This window comes from Camelina sativa, chromosome 16 (assembly GCF_030686135.1).
Source record: "Camelina sativa cultivar CO46 ecotype springtype chromosome 16, ASM3068613v1".
Classification (NCBI taxonomy): Eukaryota; Viridiplantae; Streptophyta; class Magnoliopsida; order Brassicales; family Brassicaceae; genus Camelina; species Camelina sativa.
In genome coordinates, this window is record NC_141895.1 from 22,737,691 (window position 1) to 22,764,374 (window position 26,684).

At 34.5% G+C, this 26,684-nt stretch overlaps 6 protein-coding genes, 1 long non-coding RNA gene and 1 pseudogene across 11 annotated transcripts; 4 read left to right on the top strand and 4 right to left on the bottom strand.

Moving 5' to 3' along the window:
- Positions 1-157: 157 nt before the first annotated feature.
- On the bottom strand, positions 158-4,045 carry LOC104753846 (aminoaldehyde dehydrogenase ALDH10A8, chloroplastic). Its single transcript, XM_087491100.1, has 15 exons — positions 3,699-4,045; positions 3,351-3,493; positions 3,156-3,236; positions 2,915-3,063; positions 2,699-2,791; positions 2,489-2,612; positions 2,282-2,347; positions 2,117-2,183; positions 1,861-1,937; positions 1,504-1,617; positions 1,112-1,189; positions 873-1,024; positions 689-749; positions 479-585; positions 158-393 (listed from the first exon to the last, which is right to left on the bottom strand). The coding sequence occupies exons 1-15, from the start codon at positions 3,805-3,807 to the stop codon at positions 309-311; spliced, it is 1,506 nt and encodes a 501-aa protein (XP_087347226.1). The 5' UTR covers positions 3,808-4,045; the 3' UTR covers positions 158-308.
- A 1,049-nt stretch (positions 4,046-5,094) lies between these two features.
- LOC109129532 (uncharacterized) lies at positions 5,095-5,368 on the bottom strand (annotated as a pseudogene). Its single transcript, XR_015584272.1, has one exon. The product of XR_015584272.1 is annotated as an uncharacterized LOC109129532 (transcript).
- On the top strand, positions 5,107-6,393 carry LOC104751363 (ethylene-responsive transcription factor ERF018-like). Its single transcript, XM_010473290.3, has one exon. It carries the CDS (start codon positions 5,559-5,561, stop codon positions 6,168-6,170), a length of 612 nt encoding a protein of 203 aa, XP_010471592.1. The 5' UTR covers positions 5,107-5,558; the 3' UTR covers positions 6,171-6,393.
- Positions 6,394-7,316: 923 nt separating this feature from the next.
- Positions 7,317-8,703, top strand: LOC104751364 (FCS-Like Zinc finger 13). Its single transcript, XM_010473291.3, has 2 exons — positions 7,317-8,132; positions 8,301-8,703. The coding sequence occupies exons 1-2, from the start codon at positions 7,618-7,620 to the stop codon at positions 8,449-8,451; spliced, it is 666 nt and encodes a 221-aa protein (XP_010471593.1). The 5' UTR covers positions 7,317-7,617; the 3' UTR covers positions 8,452-8,703.
- A 2,258-nt stretch (positions 8,704-10,961) lies between these two features.
- On the bottom strand, positions 10,962-12,895 carry LOC104751365 (protein TIFY 10B). Of its 2 annotated transcripts, XM_010473293.3 has the most exons (6): positions 12,447-12,866; positions 12,034-12,220; positions 11,656-11,942; positions 11,509-11,566; positions 11,290-11,421; positions 10,962-11,176 (listed from the first exon to the last, which is right to left on the bottom strand). In XM_010473293.3, exons 1-5 carry the CDS (start codon positions 12,589-12,591, stop codon positions 11,337-11,339), a joined length of 762 nt encoding a protein of 253 aa, XP_010471595.1. In that variant the 5' UTR covers positions 12,592-12,866; the 3' UTR covers positions 10,962-11,176; positions 11,290-11,336. The 2 variants fall into 2 exon arrangements, with proteins under 2 accessions (XP_010471595.1, XP_010471594.1); XM_010473292.3 differs by having other exon boundaries at positions 10,962-11,421; positions 12,447-12,895.
- A 3,233-nt stretch (positions 12,896-16,128) lies between these two features.
- LOC109129620 (uncharacterized) lies at positions 16,129-17,577 on the top strand. Of its 2 annotated transcripts, none has more exons than XR_002035905.2 (4): positions 16,129-16,580; positions 17,106-17,173; positions 17,260-17,297; positions 17,408-17,577. It is a non-coding gene; the product is annotated as an uncharacterized LOC109129620 (long non-coding RNA). The 2 variants fall into 2 exon arrangements; XR_002035904.2 differs by having other exon boundaries at positions 17,263-17,297; positions 17,408-17,535.
- Positions 17,578-20,345: 2,768 nt separating this feature from the next.
- Positions 20,346-21,317, top strand: LOC104753847 (two-component response regulator ARR1-like). The gene is made up of 3 exons (XM_010476040.3): positions 20,346-20,562; positions 20,738-20,893; positions 20,989-21,317. Exons 1-3 carry the CDS (start codon positions 20,373-20,375, stop codon positions 21,195-21,197), a joined length of 555 nt encoding a protein of 184 aa, XP_010474342.2. The 5' UTR covers positions 20,346-20,372; the 3' UTR covers positions 21,198-21,317.
- Positions 21,318-21,505: 188 nt separating this feature from the next.
- On the bottom strand, positions 21,506-26,294 carry LOC104751366 (3-oxoacyl-[acyl-carrier-protein] synthase II, chloroplastic-like). Of its 2 annotated transcripts, XR_015584273.1 has the most exons (14): positions 25,060-26,294; positions 24,525-24,727; positions 24,211-24,414; positions 23,950-24,060; positions 23,766-23,861; positions 23,619-23,664; positions 23,451-23,530; positions 23,160-23,228; positions 22,935-23,019; positions 22,673-22,827; positions 22,511-22,591; positions 22,318-22,377; positions 22,041-22,210; positions 21,506-21,800 (listed from the first exon to the last, which is right to left on the bottom strand). XR_015584273.1 is itself a non-coding variant. In XM_087491102.1 (13 exons), the coding sequence occupies exons 1-13, from the start codon at positions 25,415-25,417 to the stop codon at positions 22,094-22,096; spliced, it is 1,665 nt and encodes a 554-aa protein (XP_087347228.1). In that variant the 5' UTR covers positions 25,418-26,087; the 3' UTR covers positions 21,895-22,093. The 2 variants fall into 2 exon arrangements, 1 of the variants encoding a protein (XP_087347228.1); XM_087491102.1 differs by lacking the exon at positions 21,506-21,800 and having other exon boundaries at positions 21,895-22,210; positions 25,060-26,087.
- Positions 26,295-26,684: the final 390 nt, after the last annotated feature.

A 26,684-nucleotide genomic window follows, 5' to 3' on the forward strand; every position in this document is an offset into this window, starting at 1 on the left:
AAAAATCTTCTGATTTGGAGTTTGATTGCCATGTGAGTTTTTTTAACTTTGATGTGACTTGAAGGTGACATAAATTGGTTCATCTTCTTGATATTGCTGCACCAGAGCCTAACATGGTGCATCAAATATTGTTGGCCTTTTAGAACAACCAAACAACAACACCAAAGCATCCTTTATTCAAGGTTTTACAATACGAGTTTCAGGACTAAAATTTGACAAGACTTATTATAAAAGCACCAAGATGGAACATACATACAGTATTTGGTTTGGTTTCCATTTTCATGACAATGTATCATTGTATCCATTACTTAGTTGGGGGATTTGTACCATCCCCATGGATCGTTTGAAGTGTAGAGAGTCACTTGCTTCACACTCAAGTAGTTATCAAGTCCCCTGAAAAGCACACAAGAGTTGTTCGGTACAAGCCATCAAGATTATTAAGTTTTTAAGAACTTTTTGATAGAAAAAAGAGATGTACCATTCTCCAAGTTCACGTCCAAACCCACTGCGTTTGACTCCACCCCATGGGGCTTGAGTAAAGCAAGGCTGCGAGCAGTTAATCCACACAATCCCAGCTTCAAAGGCCTAACAAAGTAGAACCAATTATTTGCGTTATTCCGGTTTTGTTTGTAGTTTCACTTGCTACGCATGTAAAGGAAACAGCATGGTTCAAGAAATGGGCACTGACCTGGCTTACACGGTCACATCTTTCTGCATCATTAGATATCACTGCAGCTCCTAGTCCGTAACTGTCATTTATCAATGAATGATTTTCAGCCACATAAGATCTTAATTGATAAAGACGTTTAAAACACCATTGGCAACGGATGGGCTTTAATCAGATTTCACTTTCTGGAGAAACGTTATCTTACTGGGAGTCATTTGCTAGCTCAATTGCCTCGTCCTCAGTGGCAAATGATTTCACGCAAAGAACAGGCCCGAACACCTCTTCTCTCCATATTTGCATCGAAGTTGTAACATCAGTTATGATGGTTGGTTCAATAAAGAAGCCTTTTCCAAGATGCTGTGAGATATAGAAATTTTATAACGTTCATCATCATAGCCTGGAAGAAACAGCATCAGGAATAGGTAACAGAGAGAGATATAATACCTCAGGTCGGGAACCACCATGCAAGATCGTTGCTCCTTCACTCTTAGCCGTTGAGACAAACTTCAATATCTTCTCATACTGCAATATTTACATTTGTCAGCTCATTCAAGAATCAAGATTATATGATCATAGAAGTTGACTACGAAAGTAAGAACATGACAAGCTTGATGAAACATCATATGCTAGATTTGATTTGACTGATGCTCTACAAACTGAACGAATCAGAAATAGAGGTTAGCCGTAGTACAGAACTCAATCTATGAAAATTTCCAAATTGTTATAAGACTCTCATCAGTTTTCTTTCCTGCTTCTAGTAATGCATTTAGATTTAGCAACTTGATGGGGAATGAAAAAAATAGGAAGACAGATAAACGATCACTGAGCCTTTTTACCTGTCCTTTGCTAACGACAGGACCAAGCCTGCATCCTTCTTCCATGGGGTCTGAAATTTTAATGTTCTTGCTCCACTTCACAAGCTTTTCTATAAATTCAGCTGCGATGTTTTCCTAGAATAGAGAAAATAAAATTTAACGTCAGACATATTCAACATAATTAGACAAGGATCTGCAAATGTATCCAGCAGTAATTTATTCCTATCGGAAATCTGTGATCTGTGATTGATCTGTGATTAATGTCATTGACTTTCATTGAAAAACCTTACCTTATAACTTGGAACATTCACTTCTCCAGTAATAAATATTACCACATGTTGTATTCAGCCTAAATGTAAGAATAAGATTGACACTTACATGAACAAGAAGGCGGGAAGTCGCACTGCAGATTTGACCATTTGTCCAGAAGCAGCCAAAGAGAGCCCATTCAGCAGCTATCATTTGCAGGCGTCAAAACATACATAGAGTTCATCTTTTAAGACCATATCCAAGACATGTCTACTCAGCAAATAAGCAACCAAAATATTTGTACTAGCTCGAATATAACATGTACAAGACGAAGATATTTAAAGAAAAACTTAACATCCACTAAATTAATTTTTGTGACATTCACCTTTATCAAGATCAACGTCATCGAACACAATGAGAGGGCTCTTCCCACCAAGCTCCATAGAAACAGGCTGGAACAATGCCATGAGTGATGTGTAATTGACATTCTTTGATGAAACAAAAGGGAAATGAAGAAATATAAAACAGAATTTTCAGAGATTTAAATTACCTTCACCAACTGAGCAGCAGCTGCCATGACCTTACTTCCTGTGGCAAAACTTCCAGTAAATGCAATCTGCCAAAAAAACATAACTTTTCATTTAGCTTCTAAGAACCGTAGACGTTATACTGAAATGATGGTGTAGTCAGTAGCCTTTTTTAGAAAATTGTGTTGACTTGGGGACTTGTATTTAATGTATGTCTCAAAGACCAATACCTTGTCCACACCAGGGTGTGATGACAAAGGAGCACCAGCTTCCGAACCTAAACCAGTCAAAACATTGAGGACCCCAGGAGGAAGACCAACTTCTCGACAAATATCAGCAAGCTCCAAACAAGTGCTGAAATTAAAACCATGAGAGAAATCAGAGCTCGAAGAAGTACCAATACAGAAGCATAACGAAACCGATTATACACAACTACATACACGGATGCCAGCTCTGATGGCTTGAGAACCGCAGTGCATCCTGCAGCAAGTGAAGGAGCCACCTTCCAAACAGCCATCAAAAGGGGGTAATTCCTTCAATAACAAACAAGATCAGAGACTCAGTTTCTTCTGGTCAGATTGGGCTTTACAAACATATAATAGGTGCGATAGACATCCAAATAGTTTAACATAAAAAAGGTAACCAGCAGTAGTTACCATGGTGTAATAAGTCCCACAACTCCAAGAGGTTGCTTCAGAACATAACTCTTAAAAGTCTCCATGGGAAGCGAGACCGGAGCTCTCTGCTTAGCATCTAATCCTTCAGCAAGGTCAGCATAAAATTCAAAACATCCAGCAACATCTTCCTGCAGGAGATCAAACAATCACATCAAGATTAAAACCTACAAAGAAGGGCCCAACATTATAGAAAACAAAAAGTAAGGCAACGCAACAGTACCATATCCCAGACTGCTTCATCCAATGGTTTACCACAATCAAGAGCCTCAAGCTTTGCCAGATCTGACTTCCTTTCATTAACCTAAACATATCAGATACAGAACATCAAAAACTGATTACACAAAATATCTGAACAAAAAAAAAAACTGAGGCGTGAAGATATCTCAGCAAACCATCACCATCATCAAGTGAATACCTTAGCGGCAATAGCACGTAGATACTTAGCACGAAGAGCTCCTGGTGCTTTAGCCCAATCTTTCCCTTTATTCCTTGAAAAAGCTCTTCGAGCAGCGTTGACTGCAACATCCACATCCTCCGATGTAGCTGCAGGGATTTCACCTGACTCATCCAAATCCTTGCATCAATTGCTCAGCCAAAATTATAAAAAAAAAAAAAAAAAAAAACGGCCATGGATAGAGTTAGAAGGCTCCCCCTAGAAGCAAAAACTCCACATTTTGACTAAGAAGTAAAGAAAAGTACAAATCTTTTTGAACTGGGAAGATGGTGGATCTAATAGTGAGAGGGAAGAAAAGGGCTTTTTTACCAATGACCTCTTCGGTAGCCGGATTCACGATCGGGATTCGTTTCTTCGAGATGGGCTCTCTCCACTCACCGTCGATGAATAGCTGACGAGTTGGCATCGGCATCGCCATTCTCTCTCTCTCTCTCCCTCTCTCTCGTTCTCAGGCGATGGAAACTCGAAGTTGCTGGTGTACACGCTCTTCAAGATTTTGAGTGGCTTTTAGTAAATTAGCAGAGACGGAAACGCTTCTTTTTTTTCTGCTGACACTTATTATTATTATAAAAGCCCCTTTAGCTTTGGGTACATCAGAAGTTTTTTTTTTTCTTCTTCTTTTTATGGGTGTGACACTGAATTCAATCAACATCTCCAGTTAATTTAGCAACAACCTACCAAGTTTACCTTATTTTTAGCTTTTTAAAACTTTGGTTTAATTCCAGTTTAAATGATTTACAGATACTATTATAATGTTTTTATTTATAATAAGATCTAGTAATTCATAGTATTCAATTTCTTGATATAAAGTTTTAAAACTATAATGTTTAACAAAAATAATTAAGTTTCACAGAAATTCATACCACCATTTTGTAAATCAGAAGTTTTTTTTTATTTACTTCATATATCACTTTAGCACAAAAAATGGTTTAGAATTAGATAACAATATCTTCTTCTTTTTTTGTTAGAAAGCTTTCAAGTAGATTACAACTTTTAAACTAATGTTGTTGTATTAGTGTCATCAAATAGTGATCAGCAGGATTTAAAACCCCATATTATAATTGCATCTTTTTGACAAAAGAGAGATAAAGTAACAAACAAATATTGCCACTCAACCCTTTATAAAAATTCTTTTTATTTGGTACATACAAATTGATGATTTCTGCCTCAAATTTTACAATAGCTCCGTCGTGAGAAGTGCCAAGTGTATAAAGAAGTTTATGATTGCGAAAACAGAAGAATCAAGGAACTCAATGAAGCAAAAGAGATCCCTGCTATAAAGCCTACAGCGCTAGCTGCTCGTCGTATTGAAAAAGAAAAGATATTTTACATTGACCACTAATTAAGTTTCAAATGGTAGCTAGAAGCTGATCCTCGTAAGTCGTAACATTTTAGAAAAATGTCCTCCTTTATTTTAGTGAGTCTTGCGCTTCCTTCTTGATGAACTCTTTAACCATTGACTTATTTGTAGCAGACAGAAGTCAGAACCAATAGATAGAGACTTCTTTATACAGTTAGTACATTAGTGTCCGCATCAAAGAAAGCATCATGAGCAGAAATATCAACCAAGTCAAGCTGCGTCTGGTTCAGTGTAATTTCTCATATGTATTTTAGTACATGTTTGTTCGAGCTACCTTCAATACCCACTAGTAATCTGAGAAAAAAATAAGTACTGACTCTTGAACTTCTACAAACAGAAGTGAAGTCGCCACGAAAATTTCAGTATTTTAAATTAAACGTGTGCGTGAACAAAATATAGATAATCATCAGATATATTGAAAAAAAGACAAAAAAGAGAGTGGGAGTATTTGATCACGTGGAAAACAAGGAACACGACAAAGACAGAAGAACAGTCATCACTATTCCCGCGTTACCCAGTCCAAACAATCATCCACGTGTCTCATCATCTTCACGCGCCAGTCAGCGTTGATCTTCTTCTTCTTCCTCACTTCTCACTTCCACTCCTCATGGCTCATCATAACTCATTAAGTATATATATAAATACCCACACAGCCGCAATTTCCAAAATCACACCAAACAAACATCTATTCATAACAGAAATAACTACACACACAACACAACTGAACACTACAACTCAGAGATAAACAAACCTTAAACCGGAACATAATTCAAACTAAACCAAACCAAACCAAACCGGGTTTTGTTGCAATGGTGAAGAAGCAAGCGAAAGCGATCAAGGAAGAGGAAGAGAAGAGAAACACGGCGATGCAGTCCAAATACAAAGGAGTGAGGAAGAGGAAATGGGGTAAATGGGTTTCTGAGATCAGACTCCCACACAGCAGGGAACGTATCTGGTTGGGCTCTTACGACACCCCCGAGAAAGCTGCCCGTGCTTTCGACGCCGCTCAGTTTTGCCTCCGCGGCCGCGACGCCGGTTTCAATTTCCCAGATAACCCACCCTCTATCTCAGGAGGTAGGTCTTTGACGCCTCCGGAGATCCAAGAAGCGGCTGCTCGGTTCGCCAACAACAACCAAGACAGTGTTGTCAAAGGAGAAGAAGAAGAAGAATCGGGTATAGTACCCGGATCCGAGATCCGACCTGAGTCTCCTTCTACCTCTGCATCTGTCGCTACTACAACATCGACAGTGGACTATGATCTTTCGTTTTTGGATTTGCTTCCGATGGATTTCGGGGTGTTTCCTGGGTTTTATGACTTCTCCGACGACTTCGCCGGTGATCGTTTTACGGAGATTTTACCAATCGAAGATTACGGAGGGGATAGTTTATTAGAACAATCTTTGCTTCTTTGGGATTTTTAAATTTTCCCAAACGAACGAACCTTCTTTTATTTTTTGGGTTGTCGTCACGGAGTACCTCCGGAGAATTTTTGTAACACGGAGCTCCAATGACGACCCGGGAACTTGTTTCCTTTCCGGATCCGAATTTGATGTGGATCTCAATTTCTTCACTTTTTTTTTTTCTTTCATTCTTTTGTTATTACAGAAAAAAATATATATCGGATAAGATTCTTCTAGTAACAAATGTTTTTATTTATGTCCTTTCCTTTTCTACGTTAATTTCGTGATTATTTTTTCGTATTATTATTCTGAAGAATATGCTTCACATATGAGAATATACGATGAGTTTGGAAGATATTTTATTATTCGGCCCAATATCTTATAATTGGGTCTATATCATTAACCATTTTCTTCAGCCCATCTTAAAAAGATGATGCTCGTGTTATGTAGGTCCCTAAGCCTTAAAATAAAATGATGATAGATATTAAAAAAATACAATGGGTTTTCTTTAAATGATATAATAATAAGAAAAATATCTTCCCAGCATTGATGATATTACAAGTCAAGAAAAATTATATTGGAATAAAGGACGAGAAACGGTCGTAATTCTAAAAAATAAATATAAAATAAAAATTCTAGTGTAGAAAATAATCAGAAAATATGATTAATCAGGGAAAATAAATAAAGTTAGGGATAAGATTCCAATCATTTTCAAATTGCCACCTAATCTTCGGCTTTAATAATAAAAAAAAAACAATCACTATCAAAAAAGTAAAACCACTGTTTGGTTTCAGACTCCAATAAACTAGGTGCTAAATAGATACTAGAAAACAATACACGTGTCAAGTATAGATGAATTGGTCTACTAATATAGAATGCAGTGAATTAAATATATAACACATTTACATACTTACATTTACATAAAAAATATATATCAGGTACATCACGGTATATATATATATATATATATATATATATATTTCCCTTAGAGAAAAAGTCTTGGATTCCCAGTTATATAAAAAACAAATATCAGAAATGGACATATGAATCTTGATAAAAAAAAAAAAGAACAATGTGTCCCTAACGGTCCTACCACACTCCAATGAAATAATTAAAAGAAAAAAAAGGAATCACTACATAAAAATAAAATAAAATATCTGAGCCTGGTCATTTCAATAATTGTGTATAAATATATATGATGTCGATAAAAAAAAAATTACAAAAAAAAATAATAGAGATAAATAAATAAATCGAGGGGGCCGGTCTATAAACTTCAATCATTAATCATAGCACACAAAATTCCAAACTTGTGAAGTTGAAATCAGTGGGCTAAAGTCTCTTCCTTTCTCCTCCTTCTTCTTCAATCAGATTCTTTCCTATAACCTCTCCTCGCCTTCTTTGTTTCTTTATTTCTTTCCTCTCAGTTTCTTGTTTAAGTCTTTTTTTTGTTTTTGTCAAGTTCTTGATTATGATACTAAGCAAGAGACCTCATCTAATGATCCGTAAACTGTCTGAGATGTTGGTTCCAAGAAGCAGATCTGCTATCCAACCTGAAGATTACACGGCTAGTCCCAGAAGTCCGTTGGATTTGAAATTCCCGTCGCCGGTTAGCTCGAAGCGGTTCGGTTCCGGTGGAGTCGGTTTGGGTATCGTAGCTGCGTTAGAGGAAACCAGCATCGGGATTAACCGGAACGATCCGGTTCGTTACTCAGGGAGATTCCGGTGCCCCGAGATTGATCTGTCCGAGGAGGAATACACTTACGTCACCAGCCCAAACGGGCCGACCAAAGTGTATTACAACGACGATGACGGGTTCGAATTGTTTGAAAACGAGTATCCCATAGTGGTGCAGAAGCCGATGGTTATCGCAGATGAACCACCGCTTATTAAAAGACAGAGTTTTAGGGCTTCTTCGACAGAGTTTCTGAGTTCTTGTTGCTTGTGTAAGAAGAAACTTCAAGGCAAAGACATTTACATGTACAAGTAAGTTCCATCGCATTCCCTTAAAAACCCTTGTTTCTTGTGTTTGTTGTTGTTCTTACAATCGAGACAAACTCTCGAGATTGTAAATCCCCAAATATGCCAAGTTTTTTTTTTTTTATTGGTGGGTGTTTCTAGAAACTGATCTTTGTATTATTGGGTTGTGTGCAGAGGAGAGATGGGATTTTGTAGTGCTGAATGCAGATCAGTGCAACTAATGAATGACGAACGAAAAGAGCAATGTAAAACGCAAGTTTCAAGAAATGTGGAGGTTTCGAGCTCTCCATACACCGCCGGGCAGACCGGAATATTCGTATTTTAGGAAGAACACGATCATTCTAAGAGAAGTATATGATGATTAAATAAACAAATAAAAAAAAGTGATCATCATTTCGTTTACCTTAAAAAAAAGTTAGAGAAAAAGAACAAAAAAAGTGAAATTTTTGGTTAGGTTAAAAGCACATTGTATAGAAGTTTGCTTTTGATTAAATTGATAATACCGATTAATGTTTATATGCTTTTGTCCTCGGGATCAAATACGTCAATAAAAAATCCCAGAAATAATTTTGTAAAACAAGTAATCTATGTATATATATATATATATGCCAGCTTTCTCAATCCATGTATCCAAAAAAAAAATTATATCAATTTGATAATGTAAGATTGCGCGAGACACATGTTTATACACTTTTTTGGGTTCAAAAGTACAATTTTCTATGGGGTTTATTACTTCTCGTGTCTTTTAAGAAAAAATTGACCAATCAAGATATTTTATAAAGATTTCAAAATTACAATTACTATGTCACAAACTCGGGTTCAGTTTCTTCATTGCAAACTTGAGTAATTCATGACATGATTCTGCAAGCTCCAACTCAAAATATCTTCCAAAATGAAAATACTAGTAATAGATAAGCTTCTACTCATGTACTGACATTTACTGACGAAGCTAACTAACATAACAACGTTTTAATACTAAAATTAAGAGATGAAGAAACACAATAATTAAGCTTTAAATGATTAGGATTCCTAGTGCAATGTATTCCACGTAGGGGCCCTTGGTTATGCAACTTGTTGTATCAGGTCCCGTTGTCAGAAATAATTATATAACTCCTCTTTTTTCCCCAACTGATATTTCATCCAAACTTTAGTCCCCACCAATTTTTTTGTTTATATGAAAGTCCCGGTCCTATCCAAATTATTACGTGTTGTCTTCTTGGCGATTTATTTTTTAAGCTAAAATTTTTCAGTTTTCCAAATCGGATATAATTAGATCTTAGGTTATTTAAGCTATATAGCCATATAGGTCATAACTAACTTCGGACTAGCCTTTGAAATCATGTGCAAGAATAGGAAGTTTGTGTTTTTTCTATCTAAGTTAGTCGATACCTAATTAGAATCATCTCCCATAATTTAATACTCAATTCATTTCAAAATATAAGATATTTTGAGTAAAAATGACCATTTTAATAAAGTTCAACCAATTATAAACAAAATTGCATAATAGAAAATATTAAATTAATTTAAAAATAACCAAACTTAAAAACATCTTATATGATAAAATAAAAGTATTCTCTAAAACACTTTACATTATAAAATGGAGAGAGTATATGAAGTTTGTCAAAAAAAAAAAAAACACTAGCCTTTTAAGGTCGTTTTGTTAAGTTGAAAACATTGTTAAGGGAATTGATGAGAGACATTTTACAAGAAGCTTGGCCTTATGGCCCAATTTTAATATCCATTTCTTATTTATTTCCTCCCAAGTGGAGAGCAATTTCCTCGACGAGTCCATTCCCTTGACTACACAATTTTGTCTTGATTCATCCTTTCTGCTATTCATTCGCTTAAGCTCTTTCACAGGGGTGTGGCAAGATGGTCTTATCTCCGTCACTCGACTTCTGGGAACTTGTTCCCAACCTACTTTCCCTTTCCAGGAAGCTGAAGACTTATCATCTTTAGTGCGAGCTAGGTTTATAAAAATCCGTCGGAATCTCAGCATTCCACTGTGGCATATCGTCGTTTCGCGGCCAATGAATAGGTCTTGAGCAGCCTACTGTCACTTCATGTGGCCTATCTTCTTGGTGGTTCTCACTATCTATAGGGTCTTAAGATCTCTTTATCTTAGTTTCAGTATTTATTATACATTTTGTTCTTTCTACTGTAGATGTTCACAAGCTTGTTCTACCCTTTGTTGTAGCTTGTTCCGGGTGTTGCGCTTCTGTTTAAGCAATACACTATGGTGTTATTTCCTTCTGTATAAGTTAGTTGATTGTATTATACTCCTCTTAGAGTGGAGTACCAAAAAACTTGTAACTTAAGTTAATGGAGTGTATGTTTGACAAAAAAAAAAAAAAACATTGTTGGAGAGTCAATTAACACCGAACAAAAAATAGCTATCGCCCGGTCAGAATTCCCGTGGCCTACCAAGCCTGGTCTGATTGACTCCACTACCTCATTCTCATTCGATATTTTATAAAGTCTTTCTTTGATGGACTTCGGATATTTTATTTGAAAGTAGTATTTTAGGAGGAAAGAAAAGCACAAGTAGCTTGTACTATTCATTAACCAAAATACTCTAATTTGTGCATTTTTTATTTAATCAGCGAAATTAAAATACCAAATTTATAGATATCGAAATGTAGTTATCTATAAATTTGGTATAATAAAATACCAAATTTGGAGATTTTTCTGTGTTTGGTTTGAATCATTTTTTATTATAATGTTTCATAAAGACATTCATTTTAAGCTATTTTCTATTTTCTAAAAGAAAACGAGTTATTGCTTGCTAATTATTTAATAATGGTTTAATTAGTATTGCTTAACTGGAAGCTTTAGTTTAATAAGGGAAAACAGAACAATTAGATTAATCAAAGATGATATTACAACCGTCAACACAAAAAAAAAAAACATAACTGATGTTTCTTACAAAAGTTACAAGCTAATGTTGAGATCGGCAGAGGACAATGGCTTAAAACTTGAACTTGAGCACCACAAGCAAATAAAACATTAAACGCTATAAAGATTGCTTTCTTACAAATATACTGAGTTTTCTGCGCATTGAACAAACAAAACTAGTAGAGATGAAACTGATTTATAGAAGACAAAAAATGAACAGACGAGCAGGTTGGTAATTTGCAACAATGGACCATCAAAAGAATCTTACGAGATGGTATCTCCAAGTAAGGGTTTTGGGTTGGATAGTCTCAAAGATTACCGCGAACCGAGCCAAGCTGGGTTAGGCTTGGAAGACGCTTCAGCTGACCCATCTATCTGGTATGGTGCTTTTGATGTAATCCTGTTAAAGGTTACAACGGTGGGAAACTTAGCTTCAAAACAAACTATGGAATAACAACATAAGATGTGCTTACAAGATATTGCTTACCTATCCTTCCTCTTCTCTAGGAATCGATGAAGCGAAGCTCTTCTAACAATGGGGAGTTCTACAAATCAAAAAAGAGAGGAAGTTAGGAAAATATGTCTAAAACCAAGCCCAAAAGATTGTTGGATCAAAGAGGACGAGAAATATTACCGCAGGCTAAAGAGGACGGGTTGGGCTGGATAGGCTCTAGTGGTGCTGCAGTTTTTGTAGGACTCGCAGCTAGATTGGTGCTAGAAGCAATCTCTGTTTGATTCTTGGCAAAGTTCTGAGTATAAGCAATCTTCTGGTTCACTTCATGCGTGAAGCTTTTGGCATTTCCTATGTTAGCCAAATCAATGACTTCTTTGGCTCTGTGAGCAGAAAAATCATCAAACACCATAACTCGACCACCGTAGAATATAGTCAATGGAGCAGATTGAGACTCCAGCTTCTCAGATCTGTTCAAAATCAACCCAACAAAGTTAGGATGAAAACCTAGCTTTAAGTATATTATATGTATCAGATGATTCGTTTGACTGGTAAACATACTTAGTCTCAGTGATCATCTGAACTTCTTCTTTGGTCCCAGAGGAAGAGGAAGAAGAAAAGCTTGATTGTCTCGGAAACATATCCTTGGGTTTAATGTCTTGACCAGCCAAAGAATCTATTCCAGAAGCTTCACAAGGGAACAGATTCATCATCGTAGGCTGACGTGACGCAGCAAAACCTCCTCCTCCTGCAAAACAAAAAAAAATTGATCCAAAAAATTAAAAGATGATTCTCCAATCCTTTATAACAACAACAAAAATAGCTTAAAATGATTCAAACCAAACACAGAAACATCTCCACAAATTCTCATACACAAAGGTTCTTCTTAATCGAATTCAATTCCACAAATTTTTGATTCGTAATTTAAACAGATCTAGAAAATGAAAAATAAAGGAAAGCTTTACTATATATACCATTGAGGTCGGGCTTGCATGTCATGCCTAAGGTGAGATCTCCAAAACTACCCTTCTCCTTAAGATAACGACTCAATCGACTACAAGTCTGTGAAAAACTTGGTTTACGACCAGAGAAGTCCCAACACTCGGCAGAACTCGACATCGTTATTAATCGAAATCGAGAAATCAGGGAAGCAGAAAAAGAAAAAAAATAGTCTTTCCTGCGTTCTTCTTCGTCTTCTTCTGCTTCAATTTGACGAATCTAATTAAAAAACTAGAGTTCTTCTTCTTCTTTGTTTTTTTTTTTTTTTTTATGTCTTGCTCTGCTGCGAAGTGCGTCTGTTTGTTTTATTTTATTTTTTTGTTTGTCACGATGAAGAAGAAATGGGGATGGACTTCCTTTTATTACACTTTTATTATCATCATCGCTGGGTTTGCACTTTGCAGATACCAAAATAGTTTTTAAACTAAAAAAGAATAGACACATTTAAAACACGTGTTTTTATTTAATGTTAGAAACGGCAGACTAGTGAATGTGTGTGTTTCTGATCACCGTCATTCATGCCCAATCCACGGCATTCCATACGAAATCACCCTTTCACCCCTATGATCTATGAACAAAGAAAAAAAAAAAAAAATCATATGATAATCTTTCAATTATACTAATACCATTTATTTGGGGTTTAAATATCGCTTTTTTTAATGAATTTCTTTATTAATTGGTAATTTGTAATTAGTTTTATAGAAATAATTACAAAATGTGATTTATGGTTCAGGAAACAAAGAAGAACATTAACGGTATTAGAAGTAAGAACTTAGGCCTTTAATGGCGACCTCATGAAACGCGGATTTCAAAAAAAAATTAGGAAAATGAGTTAGTGTTACCAATCATACAACTTTAGCTAATTTGCGTTATTCTACAAAAACAGAGAAACCACTGTAGACGTATTTCAAGACTGAACAAAATTTAGTGAACCGCACTTAGTTTTTCAACTTGGGTATTATTTAGATAACGCACTCGACAGAAAATAATTCTGATTTTGCATTTTTAAAAAATTTCAACAAAAATAGATATTAATAATTTAGTAGTATGTACCTATAACCATTAATAACTTTAGTTAATCTTATATTCCCTCCATTTTTTATTACTTGTTATTTTAGAATTAAATTTTGTGTCATAATACTTGTCGTTTTAAATTTCCAATACAAACGTTTGGTAAATATTCCAATTTTATCCAACTGTTTTAATGTATTAACCAATCAAAAGATTAGAAAATATATTTAAAAGGAATAAAATAATAAAATTAATGGTTTTCTTAATCTGTGTGAAACAAACTTGAACGACAATTAATAAAAAACCAAGAGAGTAATAAATAGATTTAAAAAAAAAACTATTATAGTTCTTTTTATGGTGTAGTATTTTTTATGATTGAATAAATTTAAATTTATTCATATAATTGTTATTACAATAATAATATATATATAAATATTTATTTATTAATACAAAACAAATTAAAATAAATAATTATACTAATTATAAATAAAAAAATATGAAATCCGCACCGCAAATAGTTTTTCACCAATCAAACATTATTTTGTACCGCTTAATTTACATTATCTATACTTGTCTTGTAAATATATTTGTTGTGACCATACCAAGTTGAACCGTACTACACTAACAAATTCTTTATTCTATAATACTAAATTCACGATTAGCATTGGAACCTTTACACGGAAGGAACACATGGTTTGGGTCTCTTTATCTTAAACAAATAAATAAACTCGAATATGAATTTTTTTTAGAACCATAAATCACGTTTTGTAATTATTTCCTTATTAAAATGGTCCTAATATTTGTACAGTAGTTGAAAAAATATTAGTATTAAAACAAGCGGGAAGAGCACGTCTCCTCCACTAATTATAACTTTACACGTGTTTAACTTAACTTTACACATCTTCAGATTTTTCTTGTTGTTGTCGCTCACACTTGGGCGATGATCAGCTACGCTGCGACTTATATAAACCAGGTTCGTCTCTTCTCTTTTTTTACCTATAGCCGTTGATTCTTGTCCCACGCGTATGTTAGGTACAAAACGATAAGTTAGATTTGTTTTAAGAAAAAAAGCCAAAAAATACTTTATCTATTTTTTATTTGGATATTTAATATCTAGTCTTTTTTAGTTGGAAAAATAATACCTAAATTAATAAAATTGTGTAATTTAATACCTCAAGAATTAAATATTGTTATTTTCCTACTTACGATTTCTTAACAAAAAAATAAATTCCAGTTTTATCCTTATTCATTTCTATTAATTATTAATTTATAAATAACTGCTAAATTAATTTTATGTTTTTAAATAAACAAGTATAATTGTTATTAATATTTCATTATATAAATATTTTATTTCTTTTAATTCAAAAAATATTTATATTTATTTTCTCCAAAAAAAATTTTTTTTAAAGTTTTAAAATTTCTCAATGTTTCGTGAATAAGAAAAACAAATCCAATAATTATCAAACCAAACCAAATCCCGATCTGATTAATGTCTAAATTCCCAAATCCAATAATTATCAAACCAATCATAGTTATTCTTCTAATTATATTTGAGTTTTCTATTTTAAATGGTAATAAAATGTAATATTAAAAATAATTAAAGAAATAAAATAGAAATCTGTTTTGAATTAAAAAAATAGTGGTAAAATGAAATATTAACAATTACATTTTTTATGCAAAAATTAAAAATAATTTTAATGTTATTTATAAATTAATAAAATAATAGAAATGAATAGGGCTAAAACTGGAATTTATTTTTTATTAAGAAATCGTCAGTAGGAAAATGACAATATTAAATTCTTGAGGTATTAAATGACACATTTTAATTAATCTAGGTATTATTCTTTCAACCAAAAAACCATGTATTAAACGTACAAATAAAAAATAAATGAAGTATTTTTTGGCTTTTTTTTCATTTGTTTTATTTAATGTCTAACTTTGTTACATTATTAATTATTAATTATTTTTATGTCGAGTTTTATTACATTAAGAAATTACACAGAACTATTGAGAAACATACTAATATTTTACGATTTCAATTCCTTCTTCGTAATCTTCCAAGTGAATGCAACAAATTGTATATCAACTTCTAAACAAACTAATGAACTTTAACACCATGGTTGCTTTGCTTTCATCCTCCATTAATATCGACATGCAAATGTTATTTTTGCTGTAAGAAAACGTCCATATCCAGTTTCATCCGATTCTGTATATTAAAAATCTAGGTCCAATCCGGTTTGAATTCAAATTCTTTTTTCAACGACTATAAACTGTTGAAGAAAAAAGACAATCTAATTTTACTTGTACGTAGTATTCGTTAAATCAAAAAATTTAGAAAGACGAGTGTCAAGCTTGTTAAAAATGGGGGGGCGTGGTTACTGCCTGACTTACTTGTTAGCACTACAAGAAAAACGAGTATTGATAGCAATTTAATATAGCGTTTTATGTGTTTATGCTATGGTTGGTTTACATCTATCTTTTTATAGCGTTTCTAAAATGATAAACGCTATGAATAATAAAATTTGGTTGTCCGCCAAAATTTTAATGAAAATTTTCTCCAGTTGTCCGCCAAAAAAAAAGTAAAAATAAGTTTAAAAAAAAAATTGACCTAAACACTTAAACGACACACACAAATACACAATCTTATCTCCTTCTTTCAACACACAATCTCTTTAAGAGAAAAACCTCAACACATAGTGTCTTTATCTTCCCATTAATTCTTGTTCTCGTCCCTGGCACAACAATCCCGCTTCAGATCTCGGATTCATACACTCCAGCCATATCATCATCTGAATCTCCTCCGAGTCCTTCTTCTCCAATTCCTCATATCCGAATCCAGAAACATCGCTTCTCGGATTCTTCCTCCATCCCCGTCGTCTTTGTCTGTGTTGCCTCCATGGCTCCATCATCTTTTCTTAGATCTGTTGTCGTTTCCACATCTTAGGCAGTGAGTTTGTCCCTAATTCTTCTTGGTGTTTGAGATTTTGATTTAGGGTTCACCAATAATCTGGAATTTGGGAGTAATGCGAAAGGAGAGTCTCCAAATTACGAAAGTGGGCTGATCTTTCAAGACCACACAACCACATCACTCGCCACAGGTTCGTCGGATCTCCTCTCAACCACGCTAGCGATTCAAAGTTATCAAATCAAAATCATGGTTTCTAGATCTGTTTGGGGAGTGTTTCTATCTATAATTAATTTTGTTCATCTCAGTTTTGATTCTTAAGGGTTGGTTGATTAGTGATTGAATTGTGTTCTCTTATTTGTTGTAGGTTTCAATAGGTTTTAATTTCAAATCATGTGTTTGTTTAAGGGTTTTGTGAAATCTGTGAATTATCTTAGTTTTGTTGATTCCGTGTTTGGTTACTTATGCTTGAAATTGTGGAGAGTGAATAGCTTTTAAGAGTGGTTCTAGATTTGATTTGTTCATATATTATGAAAGGGTGTTGTGCTATGTGCTACAGTCGACAGAGAAACTCTCCTCCCTTTTAATTCATTGTATATCTATGTACAATGGATATGTGTTTCCCTTTAAAACCTTTGAACTGCTATTTTGTTTCATCTTTTGAGAATTCTTGAGTTCTTATGTGCAAGATTGTTTTTTTCTTTGGTGGGTTTCTTAGATGAAATGTCAGCTATTGTGGTTGAGACTTGTAAAGCTGGTTATGTCGGAGTAACTACAAACTCCATGGTACATGTTAGTAGTATATATTTGCCTTAGTCTCTTGTATCTTCAGACTCTTTAATTTTTAATGTGTTCATAAATTACTGGGGCAGTAGGTGGCTTAAAGGACTCAAGGCTCAACTCACCCGAGGTACTCAATACATGCTCTCTAAAAGCATATCACTTTGCTATATTATTTTCTATAAATTTAGATTATTAATGCTTATTTGTTCTTCATGTGTTTGTGTTATTTTGTTGCAGGTTGAAGCTGATTACGTAATGACATCAAATAAGTTTCAAGAGTGTGGAAAATTTACAAGTTTAAATACAAGAGTTGTTTGAATTTATTTTAATTATGTATTTTTACTTTGTAATATAGATATTTTGTATCCCTGTTTCATATAAATATAATAAAAATTAACTTTTATAAACTTATGGCATGTTTCTCTTTTAATTTTTCAAATTATCCAAAACCAAAAAAACCCAGAAAATTTTAATGTCAATAAAATTTACTGTAATAATTATTAGCAAAGTACAATTGCTATTATTAAATATACGATTGCATAGAAAAATGCTATATTTGATGAAACACAATAGCATATTGTAAAGTGTTATCTAATGTGTCAGACCTATTATCGCGGGCGATGATAGAGCGTTTACTAAAATGCTATGATATTGTTCGATAGCGTTTTTTCGAGGCTAACAATACACAATTTTCTTGTAGTGTAGGGGAAGAAAGATTCCTCAGGTAATGGTAACGTGACAAGAAATTTAATTTGCATACTACTCTTTAACTATATATGTTAAAATACATATAAGTTTTTTTTTCTTTCAATTCGTCTATATATACTTAATTTCATTAACAAAATAACAGAGATGATGTTGACGTAGATTGTAGTATTTCCTAACTAATTAATTACAGCTACTTCAAGATAATGCACTATCATGGTTTTTAAAGTGTTTAGAAAACGTTCTTATAAAAAATTTATATATCCCATTTCTTAGGGGTTTTGTCAAACGCATACACTTACGAATCAAACTTGTAGATATCAGCGCCAACACCAACACATTAAATAAGAATCGGTAAACCTGTTTCATAATTCTACCGAACTTATTTGATGACATAAAACAGATCCAAGAAAAAAAATCAGAAGAAGAGACATGCATGTATCACAGTTATAGTCAAAAAGCACATAAAGACATCAAAGTGTGTGGATATTATTTAGAGAATGCAACCAAAAAAAAAAAATAGGCAAGTGTTGGGATCTTAATGGTCACCGACATTGCAAGAGGTCACAATTAGAACAGAACATAAAGCTTTAGGGTATCTCCAACTCCACTCTATTTTAGAGTCAAAACTCTATTATAGAGCAATATTTGCTCCAATCCTACTCTATATTCTATTCTAAAATAGAGAAAATGATAGAATTGCTCTATACAGGGCCGGCCCAGAGGGGAAGCTACCCAAGCGAAGGTTTCGGGTCCCAATTTTTTTTCTTTTTTCTTTAGTAATTAAAGCCTTTTTTTTAAGGTTTATCTAAGTAAGTTCTATTGAAAAATGTTTAATTTTATAAAAACAAATAGATTTTTGCTCAAAAAAATATATTTTAGTATGAATTTGGGTCAAATTTTTTTAATTTTTAGTGTAAATCTATTAAAAAGAGATCCATAATTTTTATTTTCTTTAATATAAAGGGTAAAAAAAAATTGTTCTAAGGCCTCTAAACCGGGTTGTGCGTAGAGCACCCAATAATATCAGATCGGCACTGGCTCTATATATATAGAGCAACTCTATTCTCATCTCTATTTTTTACACTAACTCTATTTTAGAGTTGAAAATAGAATAACACATTGGAGTAAAATAATGCTCTATTTTAGAATTACTCTATTTTAGAGAAAAATAGATATATACATTGGAGATGGTATTGTTGTCTACTTGTCTACATTAATTTTTTACTGTGGAAACGTACCCTATCCAATGGACCATGGTTATCGTCTACATGCTGATTAAATCGTTTTTAAAGATATTTCAAAGATATTTTAGTTTCTCTAGATACGTTATACGTACAATAAACAAAAGCATAACTGTCAAGAGTTACTAAATTTAACTGAGAATTGATTTACGTTTTTTTCAGATTGTATGCTAAAATAATAGAAAAGAAGGACTACAAAGATTTTGACCAAAAAAAAAACAAAAAAAAACAAAGAAGGACTACAAAGATCTCCCATAAGAAGAAGGTATCACGTTGAACAAGATTTGTGTTTTTTTTAATGTAAAATCCAAACTCTGCTATCTCTGGCAACTTTTGCTCCTGTCCAAGTCTTTGGCTCATCAAATCTTGATCCTAAGAAACTTAGCTTTAGCTCTTGGTAGTTGAACAAACTCTGTTGATTCCCGCAACGTAAAATTAGCTTAACATGGGAAAGTTCTTGTAAACAGTGCAATACTGCACACATATCAAAACAATCACTCATCTTCATCACTGACATTGTACAAAGAAATCATCATTCTATGTGCATCCCAAATCATTAAATGCATATATGGACCGACAAACTTCAATTCATTCTCGTCAATGATCCATCTCAACGAGAGTAATAAATATGTTAAGGTCTATGTTGGAAATGTGCAAATGATTCATATCCGATTAATTTAGTTGGTTGGTTGCCTATATTGTATCTCTTAGGATATAACCTTTTTTATCCATTGTGTATTTAACTCGGTGTTACCTATGTTTAAATTTGGGTTTAGACTTTTAACTTCTCTTTAATTCTACTATTTGGGTTTACTATATAGTACCTCTTAGGATGTGTACTACAAACCACTATTACCACCACCATCATAATTGTAACCACAATTTCACCACACATTGTTCTGTTCTATTCTATTTCATTTTGTTGTATATTATTTATTTGTATTATATAAAGATAATAATTATACGTGCAGAAACAAATCTGAATTGTTTTAGAAGAATTAGAAAATTTGAGTTAATTATTTTTAAAAATAAAATAAGAAATAAAAAACAAAGGGGTAAAAAAAAAACAAATATTAAAATGTAACTACACCACCCTCTGTCTCTCTTGCGTCACTCTCACCTCACTCCTCTTTTCTTCTTTCACGTGTAACTTAACAAGGCTAATTTAGTCATTTAACTCAAAAATCGAATAATTGTTCCCCTCTTTCTTTTTTGGTATATATTCTTTTTCTTGGTGTGGGTTGGAGAGAGATATGATGAATACGAGTCACGGAAGAGGACTCGGATCGGCTGGTGGGTCTATTTCCGGTAAAAATCAAGGCGGCGGCGGTGGTGAGACCGTCGTTGAGATGTTTCCCTCTGGTCTTCGAGTTCTTGTAGTTGACGATGACCGTACTTGTCTTATGATCTTAGAGAGGATGCTTAGGACTTGTCTTTACGAAGGTTCGTATCCAAAAACACAACAAGATCTTCTCTTTTTGTTTTTTTTTGTGTGTTTAACGATATAGTTTTATGAGGAGGTCTCTCTCCTCCTCTTCCTCCAATGATGAGGTTTACTTTTTTTTGTGGTCCATTCTCTCTCTCGTAAAAATTATGGTTTTATTTCTCTGACATGCAGTCACGAAATGCAACAGGGCAGAGATGGCATTGTCTCTGCTCCGGAAGAACAAACATGGATTTGATATAGTCATCAGTGATGTTCATATGCCTGACATGGACGGCTTCAAGCTCCTTGAACATGTTGGTCTTGAGATGGAAGACTTACCTGTTATCTGTACGTTCCATTATTCCCTTTGAGTCTTTTTTGTTGATTCTTGAACAGTTATGGATCCAATTACTGATCTTGTTTTCTGATATTATGTCACTCAGTGATGTCTGCGGATGATTCAAAGAGTGTTGTTCTTAAGGGAGTGACGCACGGTGCCGTTGACTACCTAATCAAACCAGTACGAATGGAGGCACTCAAGAACATATGGCAGCATGTCGTTCGGAAGCAGAGGAGCGTACCAGAACATTCTGGGAGCATTGAGGAGACAGGGGATAGACAGCAGCAGCAACACAGAGGAGCTAATGCATAAGTTTAGCTAAAAATGCTTGGCTATTTTGTTAACAAGTGAAATGTTGGGTTGAAATTATCATTTTATTGAAAAATAAGGGTAAAGGTAATTTTAATATAATTGGAAGATAGTGGGACCGAAGAACCTTGATGCGTGGATCCAGCTCATAACTAAAAAAAAAAACAAATTAAATTATCTTCGTTATGTAAAAGTTGTAAACTCAAACATTAAAAACAGATCAATCTCCCGTCTAACATTTCAAAGATATTTTAGTTTCTCTAGATACGTACAATAAACAAAGGCATAACGAACTGTCAAGAGTTACTAAATTTAACTGAGAATTGATTTGGCATTTTTTTTTCAGATTGTATGTTAAAATAATAGAAAAGAAGGACTACAAAGATTTCCCAATAAGAAGAAGGTATCACGATGAACAAGATTTGTTTTTTTTTTAATGGCAAATCCAAACTCCGCTATCTCTGGCAACTTTTGCTCCTATCCAAGTCTTTGGCTCATCAGATCTTGATCCTAAAAGAAACTTAGCTTTAGCTCTTGGTAGTTGAACAAACTCTGTTGATTCCCGCAACGTAACACTAGCTTAACATGGGAAAGTTCTTGTAAACACTGCACACATGTCAAAACATGCACTCATCTTCATAACAGATACACAGTACAAAGAAATCATAACTCATAAGTACAACCCAAATCATTAAATGCATTTCTGGGCAGACAAACTTCAATTCATTCTTGTCAATGATCCATCTCAACCAGAGTAATGAATATGTTAAAGGTCAAAAGACTAAATTGTCCTTTGCATCCTCTCAAAACTTGATGATGCATCAATGAACAATGTATGTAATGTACCTTACAGCAAGTTATACAACCAGGTTTGGAATACAAGCAACAGCCTTCGTTTTTCATTTGTAAGGAGCGAAAATAATGCTCGAGTTATGGCCACCAAACCCGAAAGAATTTGACAAGGCTGCTTTAATGTTTAATCTCTCCTTCTTCGGACCCACCATCAGCTTTGTATCCTGTTCCAGTTTCATTTCAAAACATTAAATGGTGCTCTTTGTGTAGGTATTGAACTCATACGATCAGAATGGAATAACAGAAGCCAACAAAAAAATTACTAACATACCACTCCACTGTCTGGATTCTCGAGGTTGATATTTGGATGAACCCATCCGGTCCTTATTGCCTGTAGGTAACAACAGAAAACTAACATTTAAAATGCGAATATTGCACATAGTTTCACTCTGTTATGAAACTTGGTTTCAACAGCGTTTCGTTCCTTGTAGATATACTGATATCTCAAAGATAAAATCTGTTACCTGAATAGTTGCAACAGCCTCCACGGCCCCAGCAGCTCCCAGCAAGTGTCCAATCATAGATTTTGTGGAATTTACTTTAAGCTGCCACATCGTGAAAGATCAAGTTAAAGAAAATCATACAAAAAGCCACCTTGGAGTTTTGTAACAGAGAAGTGAAGCTACCTCAGGGTTTTGGCCAAAACAATTAACAAGGGCTTGGTACTCCCTAAGGTCTCCAGCGTGTGTTGAGGTTGCATGTGCATTTATGTAATTTATCTGTTCCCTTGAGACTCCAGCACTAGCTAACGCTCTCTCGATACAGAGGATGACACCAGCACCTGTGATATAAGAAAAATGGGATAATGAAAAAATTAATAGTAAAAAAGAGATTTAGAATTTGAAGTTGACGAGCAGACTAATATGAAGTAGGGAAAAATGAAACTACCATCAGGGTGAGGCTCGGTCATGTGATACGCATCACATGTGAAACTCCCACCGAGGAACTCTGCGTAGATAGTTGCTCCTCTTTTCTGAAAGAAAAGCAGAATACTTAAGCTCTTACAGCTCGTTCCATAGCAAGAATAATAAAAAAAAGGTTTGCAGACAAGTTTCATTTGTGATTAAACAATGGGAAACAAGGAAAGACAAAAAGAACAAATGAATTATATACCTTAGCATGTTCAAGTTCTTCCAAAAGTAGAACTCCAGCTCCCTCTCCCATCACGAAACCATCTCGATTCTGATATGAAATCAAGACCAAGTTAACAAAATAAGAAGATTCTCCATACATATTACACACATTTCCTCCCATTATCTTCCCTACAACATTACACACATACAAGGGAAATTCCTGTTGGCGGAAACTCGATAATCAAGATTAAAACAAAACCATAGAGTAACGCTACACATGCAAGTACAAAAGGAAAAGAAGACGGAGACAAGAAATTGTAAAAAAGTTTACACTATCCCAAGGGCGTGAAGCTTTTGTGGGATCATTATTCCTTTGTGAAAGAGCCCGGCATGCAACAAAACCTCCCAACCCTGCATTGGTACACATACGATAAGATTTCACGTAGCTTAAATATCAAGAATAGAGGGAATACTGTAATATAAGAGAACGAGTTAGCACCTATTGGAATAATAACTGCATCTGAACCACCACAGAGCATCACATCCTGAAAATTTTAGTGGAAAGACAGACAGTCTATAAGTAGAACCAGAAGAAGTCTACCGAACTGTCGAATTACCAAGTGGATGGAGAATACTTATTACTTACAGCTTCGCCTTTAATAATGTGGTTTGCTGAATTCAGAATGCAAAAGTTGCTTGTGGCACAAGCAGTTGAAATAGAATAGTTTGGCCCCATCCATCCCTGATTTATTACCACAAAGAAACGTCAGTCTGAAGTTGCTTGTGGTCGTCCATATTAAATTATATAACATTTGAAATTCTAGTCAGACCAGATCCATAGCTAGCATAGCAGAACCCATGTTTGTTGTTGCAAAAGGCACACAAAAAGGATTCATCTTCTTGTATGAGATTCTCAGAGCTTCAATAGCATCGTAAAAGACCTGTACTAATATTAGATTATTAGAAACGCAACAATAAGCAACAGACTCCCTAATTTATAGATTCAATATTCATGTGACTTTTTTGTTAGTCAGATACTGAACAAAAAACCTTAAATTGAAACTGTTTCAAGCCCGGGATCAAGAAAGTACCTTCATTCCTCCCATTGCTGAGCCAATCAAAACTCCACATTTGGTTTTGTCAAACTCTGCCATTACTTCTTCAGTTACCCCACCATCAGCCAAAGCTTTCTTGCCAGCTGTGAGAAGATAGAGCATGAACTTGTCCATCCTTTTAGAAAGTTTTGGAGCAACCCATCCTTCAGTCGAGAAGCTTTTGATCTCTCCCGCAATGCGCTTGACAAAGGTAAAACCAAGGAAAGATATTAAAATACAAAACAATAGCAAAATGGAGAAATTTCACACAATATAAAGCTTGCAAGAGATCCTGATATAATAATGCTTACCGTAGGAAATTCAGAACAATCAAAATTCTCAATCTGGCTAATACCACTGTTGCCTTGTAGCAAATTCTCATAAAAGGTATGTGGGTCATGACCTAATGGTGTTTCAACTCCCATGCCTGTCACTACAACCCGACGCTGCTCCGTAGGCGGTTTCTTGTTAACCATGGCTTCCTTTTCCATCTCCATCACTGCCATGGCTCCACCTAAAGACCACAAAGACATTACAGTTGATGGTAAATTAGCTTACTCCGAAACAACATCTCAATGGTATGGTAAACAAGATAGTTACAGGCAACATCAGAATTCATATTATATAGTTCACCGCCACTTGTTCAGTATCCCTGATTCCTCATCTAGAGCCTAACCACACGAAAAAGTACCTTCTTTAATAATACATGAAATCAAGATAAAAATCCAAACTTTCACATGTCAGCTGCTTCCATCATTAGCCCAATACCATAAACCCATAGCAACATCGAACTAAGGAACATTAAAGAAAAAAAAAAAACCCAGATTGGAAGAGAAATGTAAATACCGGAAGAAGGAGTAGCTCGATTCAATCTCCTCTGGTTTCGATTCACAGAAAGAGTATTGGATCCAAAGAGAGAAGACAAGGCATTGTTGTTGGTGTTGGAGTAGTGAGTACAAGGACCAAAATCCAAACAAGAAGAGACAAGAGCTTGAATGGTGGGAGGGGAAGGGGATCGAGGAGGAGAAGAGGCAGAGGAGCATTTGGTAAGCTGCCTCCTTCGCCGACTCCGCCCACCAGATTGAAGCGCAACAGCAGCCTGACGGCTATCTCCACCGCCGCCGTCGTGAGAGACGGACATGCAAGCAGCAACGAACCAAGTGCATAACGGAGATGCGTAACAAGAAGACGCACCCACCACCATGGCAAGAAAAAAAGTGAATGAAGCGAAGAGAGAAGGTGAGAGAGAGAGAGAGAGAACAAAAGGAGAGAAAGCGAGAAATGAGTGAAGAGAGAATCTAGCGGAAGGGGAAATGGTATTCACGAGAGATTTAAGAGAGAATCGATCTGTGATGATCTCTCTCTCTTCTTCTCTCTCTCTCTCTCTTTCAGGAGGCGTGCAGAGAGCCTTCGATGCGTAAAATCGTGCGTGGAGACGCCAAAAATCCTCCTCTGATAAAAAAACAACAAACAGAGACAGAGAGAAAGAGAGAGAGAAGAGATGAATACAACAAAACACTCTATACACACAAAAAAAAAAAAAAACCAATCGACACTTCAAATCTCAAATTTATCGATGACCAGAATAAATTTATTTATTTTCTATTTTATTTTGTTTAATTCTTAAATCTCAAATGAACTTTTGCAATAAAATCTATTTTTGTTAGAAGTTGATGACATCTTATCAAAAAAAAAAAAAAAAAAAGGAAAAAAAAACTGAAAAGAGTGCATTAGAGTGATTCATTTACACATATTTGTATCCAATCACAAATTATAGAGAAATCACTATTTTATGTTTCAATTATATGATGATACAATTTAAAAATATTACACCCTCCAAATTTTATTTTATTTTTATTTTATTTTATGTACACAAGTGCATACAGAAGAGATTTGGTGACCTCGGTTTAATCGAAGGAAGGACACTGGGCATACCATTATTTTATTTTTGTTGTATTTACTTTTTTTTGTTTTGTTTTGTGGCAGCGAGCGAAGTGTTTACAGTAAGGGATAGCGATATGGCAAAGTATCCCACACTCCTTTCAACGGTTAGTATTACTACTCTCTTAACTAAGACAGTCACGTTGTGTTTACTACTCAGAGAGAGAGAGATATACACGTATGAAGTACGATACAATCGAGAGACGAACATTTACTAATTTTTATGCACAATTTATAAAAATGTGACGGTACTATACTAGAGATCAGTAGATCTAGAAAAGCAAAAAAAAAAAAAACATTGATCATAAAAGTCATGGATTTGATTTTGATACGTTAAAGCTGACTATTAGAAGGTAATAAATAAATAGACCCCTCTCAACATTCATTAAATTCATACACAATTAATGTCTCTTTTTGACTTGCTACATGTAAATCAAAAGTTTGATAGGGATACACGTGATTTGTTTTTCCTAATGATGATCGTAACATACATACAACACACTTACACATCAAGTAGCTAAGCTCTACAG

Excerpts from the sequence above, each read along its gene's own strand:
- LOC104753846 (XM_087491100.1), bottom strand. The coding sequence starts at position 3,807 with ATGGCGATGCCGATGCCAACTCGTCAGCTATTCATCGACGGTGAGTGG. Across the intron at positions 2,184-2,281 it reads CTGCTGCTCAGTTGGTGAAG|CCTGTTTCTATGGAGCTTGG; the intron begins GTAATTTAAATC and ends GCATTGTTCCAG. Across the intron at positions 1,025-1,111 it reads ATGGTGGTTCCCGACCTGAG|CATCTTGGAAAAGGCTTCTT; the intron begins GTATTATATCTC and ends TATATCTCACAG.
- LOC104751363 (XM_010473290.3), top strand. The coding sequence starts at position 5,559 with ATGGTGAAGAAGCAAGCGAAAGCGATCAAGGAAGAGGAAGAGAAGAGA.
- LOC104751364 (XM_010473291.3), top strand. The coding sequence starts at position 7,618 with ATGATACTAAGCAAGAGACCTCATCTAATGATCCGTAAACTGTCTGAG. Across the intron at positions 8,133-8,300 it reads AAAGACATTTACATGTACAA|AGGAGAGATGGGATTTTGTA; the intron begins GTAAGTTCCATC and ends GGTTGTGTGCAG.
- LOC104751365 (XM_010473292.3), bottom strand. The coding sequence starts at position 12,591 with ATGTCGAGTTCTGCCGAGTGTTGGGACTTCTCTGGTCGTAAACCAAGT. Across the intron at positions 11,567-11,655 it reads CCCGTCCTCTTTAGCCTGCG|AACTCCCCATTGTTAGAAGA; the intron begins GTAATATTTCTC and ends TTTGATTTGTAG. Across the intron at positions 11,422-11,508 it reads CTAGAGAAGAGGAAGGATAG|GATTACATCAAAAGCACCAT; the intron begins GTAAGCAATATC and ends AACCTTTAACAG.
- LOC104753847 (XM_010476040.3), top strand. The coding sequence starts at position 20,373 with ATGATGAATACGAGTCACGGAAGAGGACTCGGATCGGCTGGTGGGTCT. Across the intron at positions 20,563-20,737 it reads TAGGACTTGTCTTTACGAAG|TCACGAAATGCAACAGGGCA; the intron begins GTTCGTATCCAA and ends TCTGACATGCAG. Across the intron at positions 20,894-20,988 it reads GGAAGACTTACCTGTTATCT|TGATGTCTGCGGATGATTCA; the intron begins GTACGTTCCATT and ends TATGTCACTCAG.
- LOC104751366 (XM_087491102.1), bottom strand. The coding sequence starts at position 25,417 with ATGGTGGTGGGTGCGTCTTCTTGTTACGCATCTCCGTTATGCACTTGG. Across the intron at positions 24,061-24,210 it reads CAGCAATGGGAGGAATGAAG|GTCTTTTACGATGCTATTGA; the intron begins GTACTTTCTTGA and ends ATATTAGTACAG. Across the intron at positions 23,665-23,765 it reads ACATTATTAAAGGCGAAGCT|GATGTGATGCTCTGTGGTGG; the intron begins GTAAGTAATAAG and ends TAAAATTTTCAG.